The 8,223-nt window shown below is 37.0% G+C and overlaps 1 protein-coding gene across 1 annotated transcript in view; it reads left to right on the plus strand.

Annotated features, from left to right (window-relative positions):
* si:ch211-248a14.8 (uncharacterized) overlaps nucleotides 1-7,040 on the plus strand; it is a 29,087-nt gene extending 22,047 nt beyond the window's left edge. The window contains exon 5 of the mRNA XM_062059096.1: nucleotides 3,202-7,040. Within this exon, the coding sequence (XP_061915080.1) occupies nucleotides 3,202-3,590 (389 nt within the window). The 3' untranslated portion in view covers nucleotides 3,591-7,040. The remainder of the gene's footprint in view (nucleotides 1-3,201) is intronic.
* The last annotated feature ends 1,183 nt before the right edge of the window (nucleotides 7,041-8,223 follow it).

Consider the following 8,223-nt stretch of genomic DNA (forward strand, 5'->3'; position numbering starts at 1 on the left):
ATTATGGTGGTACTTAATGAATACTTAGGTCTACTACACTACTGTATTTAATGTTGTCATGATGGTGGTACTTAATGAATACTTAGGTCTACTACACTACTGTATTTAATGTTGTCATTATGGTGGTACTTAATGAATACTTAGGTCTACTACACTACTGTATTTAATGTTGTCATTATGGTGGTACTTAATGAATACTTAGGTCTACTACACTACTGTATTTAATGTTGTCATTATGGTGGTACTTAATGAATACTTAGGTCTACTACGCTACTGTATTTAATGATGTCATTATGGTGGTACTTAATGAATACTTAGGTCTACTACACTACTGTATTTAATGTTGTCATTATGGTGGTACTTAATGAATACTTAGGTCTACTACACTACTGTATTTAATGTTGTCATTATGGTGGTACTTAATGAATACTTAGGTCTACTACACTACTGTATTTAATGTTGTCATGGTGGTACTTAATGAATACTTAGGTCTACTACACTACTGTATTTAATGATGTCATTATGGTGGTACTTAATGAATACTTAGGTCTACTACACTACTGTATTTAATGTTGTCATTATGGTGGTACTTAATGAATACTTAGGTCTACTACACTACTGTATTTAATGTTGTCATGATGGTGGTACTTAATGAATACTTAGGTCTACTACACTACTGTATTTAATGATGTCATTATGGTGGTACTTAATGAATACTTAGGTCTACTACACTACTGTATTTAATGTTGTCATTATGGTGGTACTTAATGAATACTTAGGTCTACTACACTACTGTATTTAATGTTGTCATTATGGTGGTACTTAATGAATACTTAGGTCTACTACACTACTGTATTTAATGATGTCATTATGGTGGTACTTAATGAATACTTAGGTCTACTACACTACTGTATTTAATGTTGTCATTATGGTGGTACTTAATGAATACTTAGGTCTACTACACTACTGTATTTAATGTTGTCATTATGGTGGTACTTAATGAATACTTAGGTCTACTACACTACTGTATTTAATGTTGTCATTATGGTGGTACTTAATGAATACTTAGGTCTACTACACTACTGTATTTAATGTTGTCATGGTGGTACTTAATGAATACTTAGGTCTACTACACTACTGTATTTAATGTTGTCATGGTGGTACTTAATGAATACTTAGGTCTACTACACTACTGTATTTAATGTTGTCATGGTGGTACTTAATGAATACTTAGGTCTACTACACTACTGTATTTAATGTTGTCATGGTGGTACTTAATGAATACTTAGGTCTACTACACTACTGTATTTAATGTTGTCATTATGGTGGTACTTAATGAATACTTAGGTCTACTACACTACTGTATTTAATGTTGTCATTATGGTGGTACTTAATGAATACTTAGGTCTACTACACTACTGTATTTAATGTTGTCATTATGGTGGTACTTAATGAATACTTAGGTCTACTACACTACTGTATTTAATGTTGTCATTATGGTGGTACTTAATGAATACTTAGGTCTACTACACTACTGTATTTAATGTTGTCATTATGGTGGTACTTAATGAATACTTAGGTCTACTACGCTACTGTATTTAATGATGTCATTATGGTGGTACTTAATGAATACTTAGGTCTACTACACTACTGTATTTAATGATGTCATTATGGTGGTACTTAAGGAATACTTAGGTCTACTACACTACTGTATTTAATGTTGTCATTATGGTGGTACTTAATGAATACTTAGGTCTACTACACTACTGTATTTAATGTTGTCATGGTGGTACTTAATGAATACTTAGGTCTACTACACTACTGTATTTAATGTTGTCATTATGGTGGTACTTAATGAATACTTAGGTCTACTACACTACTGTATTTAATGTTGTCATGGTGGTACTTAATGAATACTTAGGTCTACTACACTACTGTATTTAATGATGTCATTATGGTGGTACTTAATGAATACTTAGGTCTACTACACTACTGTATTTAATGTTGTCATTATGGTGGTACTTAATGAATACTTAGGTCTACTACACTACTGTATTTAATGTTGTCATTATGGTGGTACTTAATGAATACTTAGGTCTACTACACTACTGTATTTAATGATGTCATTATGGTGGTACTTAATGAATACTTAGGTCTACTACACTACTGTATTTAATGTTGTCATTATGGTGGTACTTAATGAATACTTAGGTCTACTACACTACTTTATTTAATGTTGTCATTATGGTGGTACTTAATGAATACTTAGGTCTACTACACTACTGTATTTAATGTTGTCATTATGGTGGTACTTAATGAATACTTAGGTCTACTACACTACTGTATTTAATGTTGTCATGGTGGTACTTAATGAATACTTAGGTCTACTACACTACTGTATTTAATGTTGTCATGGTGGTACTTAATGAATACTTAGGTCTACTACACTACTGTATTTAATGTTGTCATTATGGTGGTACTTAATGAATACTTAGGTCTACTACACTACTGTATTTAATGTTGTCATTATGGTGGTACTTAATGAATACTTAGGTCTACTACACTACTGTATTTAATGTTGTCATTATGGTGGTACTTAATGAATACTTAGGTCTACTACACTACTGTATTTAATGTTGTCATGATGGTGGTCAGATTGAAGGGTGCTGGGTTTGAATCCCAGTCTGTTTGACAGTACTTTGTTCCACTTCCATCATACTTTACTGAGCCCGGAGTCCTGGATTACATTTGTGTATAGAACATAATCCTTCTTCACAAGACTCAGGATAGCTCAGTGTTTAGGACTGTTGAAGAGGAATGAAGGGTGCTGCTTTTAAATTCCGGAAGGGTTGATATGTAACTTATAAAAGTGTGGCTGCAGGCATCAAGGTGACATTTATTGTGTTTGTGTTATGTTTTTGAAATACAATTCCAATTAACCTATCTTATTTTAATGTAACCCAGTAGAGTTCATTGGTCGACGCTCTTTATCATCAACTTTGTAAATGTGCTGAAACTCGTTAGAAAGCAAACCTAAAGACATTCCTGTGTATTTTGGGGGGAATTGAACCTGTAGACATGATAGTTGGGTCTGGAACTATGAAGTACGTTTTGATTAAAAAGTGACGCTGATGTCTCATATTCCGCCGTATGTGTGGAATGCTATGATTTGCTATGATGTGTTGAAATGTCTCCTCGCAGCCCGCCATGGTCCATTGATTGAGGAAGCCCTGGAGTACATGTACGCCCCTCTGGCCGTCATCGTCCTCAGCCTTTCCCTCACCTGGCTGTCCAAAGTGTCCCACTGTGAGCGCCGGGCGTCCTCTCTGGACATCTACTACACCCAGCTGGTCAACCAGTGCTGGCTGCTGGGCCTCCTGTGGACGCTGCACCCGGACGGCCCCCTGCTGGTGCTAAGTCGGGCCAGCTGGCACAGCCTCCTCTTCCACGGGTACCTGCTCGCTATCCTCCTGTTGGGGACGCTGCTCAACTTGGCGCTCGCCATGACGGCGCTGTGCAAGTCGCCTCTGGCTGCAGGTGTGTTACATGCAGCTGCAGAACTGATGCATCCTCTGGTGGAGCTACTCTGACCTCATATAGTGATGGTAAATACCTTAGGTCAGGGGTCACCAACCTTTTTGAAAGCAAGAGCTACTTCTTGGGTACTGATTAATGCGAAGGGCTACCAGTTTGATACACACTTAAATAAATTGCCAGAAATAGCCAATTTGCTCAATTTACCTTTAACTCTATGTTATTATTAATAATGAATGATATTTACACTTAATTGAACGGTTTAAAAGAGGAGGAAACACGAAAAAAATGACAAATTTTGAAACATAGTTTATCTTCAATTTCGACTCTTTAAAATTCTAAATTCAACCGAAAAAAAAAGAAAAGAAAAACTAGCTAATTCGAATCTTTTTGAAAAAAAATTTAAAATAATTTATGGAACATCATTAGTAATTTTTCCTGATTAAGATTAATTTTAGAATGTTGATGACATGTTTTAAATAGGTTAAAATCCAATCTGCACTTTGTTAGAATATATAACAAATTGGACCAAGCTATATTTCTAACAAAGACAAATCATTATTTCTTCTAGATTTTCCAGAACAAAAATTTTAAAAGAAATTCAAAAGACTTTGAAATAAGATTTAAATTTGATTCTACAGATTTTCTAGATTTGCCAGAATAATTTTTTTGCATTTTAATCATGATAAGTTTGAAGAAATATTTCACAAATATTCTTCCGCGAAAAAACAGAAGCTAAAATGAAGAATTAAATTAAAATTGATTTATTTTTCTTTACAATTAAAAACGTTTTTTACTTGAACATTGATTTAAATTGTCAGGAAATAAGAGGAAGGAATTTAAAAGGTAAAAAGGTATATGTGTTTAAAAATCCTGAAATCATTTTTAAGGTTGTATTTTTTTCTCTAAAATTGTCTTTCTGAAAGTTATAAGAAGCAAAGTAAAAAAAATAATGAATTTATTTAAACAAGTGAAGACCAAGTCTTTAAAATATTTTCTTGGATTTTCAAATTCTATTTGAGTTTTGTCTCTCTTAGAATTAAAAATGTCGGGCAAAGCGAGACCAGCTTGCTAGTAAAGAAATAACATTTAAAAAATAGAGGCAGCTCACTGGTAAGTGCTGCTATTTGAGCTATTTTTAGAACAGGCCAGCGGGCTACTCATCTGGTCCTTACGGGCTACCTGGTGCCCGCGGGCACCGCGTTGGTGACCCCTGCCTTAGGTGGTGCTGCAAACGCTTTGTAATGATGGCATATATGTACTGTAAAGTTGCATCATGTTTTTTTTACATCAAGTACCACCTCAGGAAACATAATGACAACTTTAAAATACAAGAATGTCGTACGCCCAAGCTGAGGTTTTAATTAACAAGTATATTTATTTATTTTGGGCCACTGTAACAATACAGACCGTTTGAACAGTAACACTGTTTAAATATAGGAAAATGAAACGCTGTCCTTTAATCAAGTGATACTTTGACGTGCCACCAGATGGCGCCTGTTCCACGGTTTAGGACAGACCTGGGCATTCTGCGGCCCGCGGGCCGCATCCGGCCCTTTGTGCGTCCCTGTCCGGCCCGCGTGAGGCCAATCATAAATTACAAAATACATTTAAAAAAGTATCTATGTCGAGTGTGCAATACAACGGTGCTGCTTTTGTTTTGAAAAGCGTTATTTGTATTACTTCCGTGTGGACGTATGCTCGTGCGCGATTGTGAGTGAATGTGAACAGCGGCAATCACAAAGAGGGGCACATTTGAGAACGTGTCACTCTCCCGACGCACTGTAACGAGGCGGGTTGAGACCATCGCTGGAAACTTGGAGCTTCAGCTGAAGAGCAGAACGGCCGACTTTGACTGTTTTTCGCCGGCTTTGGATGAGAGCTGCGATGTACGTGACACCGCCCAGCTGCTCATCTTCTTAGTTGGGATAACTGCAGACTTTCAAATCACGGAGTAGTTGGCAGCCAAACAGTCAATTAAAGAGACAACCGCAGGTAATGACTTGTTCACATAGGTAAATGGGTGTTTGGACATGTTAGGACTGAAATGGGACAAGCTGGCAGGTGTGACAACAGGTGGTTGTCCAAATCTGACGGGGAAAAATGTTGGACTTTTAAAGACGATGCAGTATAAAGTGACAGAAATTGACATTTTTGCATTGTATTATACATCAGGAAGTGTCGTGTAAGACAGTGTTAAAATAAAACCATCAAAAGCAATCTGCTTTTGTATAAAGTTAAGTTAGGTTAAATGAAATTATTATTATTATTATTTATCTTACGGTATATCAAAAATAATTTGATCAAAATTTAATTGAAATATTGTCGGTGTGGCCCTCCAGCAGGGCTCGGGTTGCTCATGCGGCCCCCGGTAAAAATTAATTGCCCACCCCTGGTTTAGGACTGCGTGTACACTGCTGGTCAAGTGGCCCAAATCAGACTTTTTTAAACCAGATTTTTTCCAGCTGACTTTTTATATTGCAAGTTGTTGTTGTTTTTTTAAAATCAAACTCCAGTGTAAAAGTGCACGTCAGAAACAAGACAAGATGTACTTGATGAAATAGTTCAGGCAATCTGCAGAATAAATAAAGCGGGAGGTGTGGTAACATTTCTTTGAGTTCCTGTTCATGTAGGAGTTGAGGGGAACCAATTAGCTGATAAGTACGCAAAACAAGCAAGCACTAAAACAGAAGTAAACATGGAGATGAAGCACAGTAAAGAAGAAGTGAAGAACATCATTCAGATAGAAGACAATAAAAAGATAATTGGAATAAGGAAAGAAAAGGTAGAGAGTATTACAAAGTCCAGAGGAGAGTAGGTGTAATGAGAGGAGGAATAAGAATAGTTCATTGAAATTGATAAGGAAACATGCTACAGGACTGTGTGACCATTGCCATCAGATAGAAAGTGTAGGACATGTTTTAAATAGTAGCTGTGGCTACAAATGTAGCTTACCACCACCAGGTGTGAATGAATGATGGGTTCCCACTTCTCTGTGAGCGCTTTGAGTATCTAACAATAGAAAAGCGCGATATAAATCTAATCCATTATTATTATTATTATTATTATTATTAAATAATACATTGTAGGAAATACAATCGAGAAAGGGAAATACTGGAAAGTAAGTTAGCAAAAGAGAAGATTAGGTTAGCACTCAGAACACATAAATGATAAAGCATTATATACATATTTAAAAAACACTGGGCTAAAAATAAAAGAATATAGACTGGGATCCACCTCAGTCCACACTCCATTTCAGTAGGTGGCGGTAATGCACACCACAAGGTTGCTTGCCAACCGCCATTAAAGGCCTACTGAAATGAATTTTTTTTTTTTAAACGGGGATAGCAGATCCATTCTATGTGTCATACTTAATCATTTCGCCATATTGCCATATTTTTGCTGAAAGGATTTAGTAGAGAACAACGACGATAAAGTTCGCAACTTTTGGTATCTGATTAAAAAAGCCTTGCCTGTACCGGAAGTAGCGTGACGTAGTCAGTCGTTCGCCTCCTCATATTTTCCTATTGTTTTCAATGCAGCTAGAATGATTCGGACCGAGAAAGCGACGATTAACCCATTAATTTAAGCGAGGATGAAAGATTCGTGGATGAGGAACGTTAGAGTGAAGTACTAGAATGCAGTGCAAGACATATCTTTTTTCACTCTGACTGTAACTTAGGTACAAGTTGGCTCATTGGATTCCACACTCTCTCCTTTTTCTATTGTGGATCACGGATTTGTATTTTAAACCACCTGGGATACTATATCCTCTTAAAAATGAGAGTCCAGAACGCCAAATGGACATTCACAGTGACTTTTATCTCCACGACAATACATCGACGAAACACTTTAGCTACGGAGCTAACATGATAGCATCGTGCTTAACTGCAGATAGAAACAAAATAAATAAACCCCTGACTGGAAGGATAGACAGAAGATCAACAATACTATTAAACCATGGACATGTAACTACACGGTTAATGCTTTCCAGGCTGGCGAAGCTTAACAATGCTGTTGCTAACGACGCCATTGAAGCTAACTTAGTAACGGGACCTCACAGAGCTATGCTAAAAACATTAGCTATCCACCTACGCCAGCCAGCCCTCATCTGCTCATCAACACCCGTGCTCACCTGCGTTCCAGCGATTGACGGAAGGACGAAGGACTTCACCACGATCATCCGTGCGGTCAGTGGCTAGTAGGGATGATACTCGAAACCGGTTTTCCCGGTTGTTTGATAAGAAAAGAACGAGTCCTTTTGAGAACCGGTACCCGTTATCGAGACCACTATAGTAAAGGAAAAGAGTTGATTCTTTATTCGAATCCCGTCCCGACCAGTAATGCTCCGTGGGACATCACAAGAAATGACGTCACGTAGCTCAGTCATTAGGCTCAGATAGCGAAAGCAGGAAAACAATGGACAGGAAAAAGTGCTCCAAGGTGTAATAAAGTTTAAAAAAAAAGCTATAATCCATCGAATAACTTTACTGAGAGATTTGAGCAGGGTACAAACACATGACCAACACTTTTACCACCAAGCGGAAACATAGCAACCAGGCTAGCAACGCACCTCCTTTACGGCAGCTGTCACAACCTTCTTAAAGCAACCGCAGCACATACATATATATACAACACTGCAGCACATACATATATATACAACACTGCAGCACATACATATATATACAA

Source organism: Entelurus aequoreus, linkage group LG09 (assembly GCF_033978785.1).
Source record: "Entelurus aequoreus isolate RoL-2023_Sb linkage group LG09, RoL_Eaeq_v1.1, whole genome shotgun sequence".
NCBI classification, from domain to species: Eukaryota; Metazoa; Chordata; class Actinopteri; order Syngnathiformes; family Syngnathidae; genus Entelurus; species Entelurus aequoreus.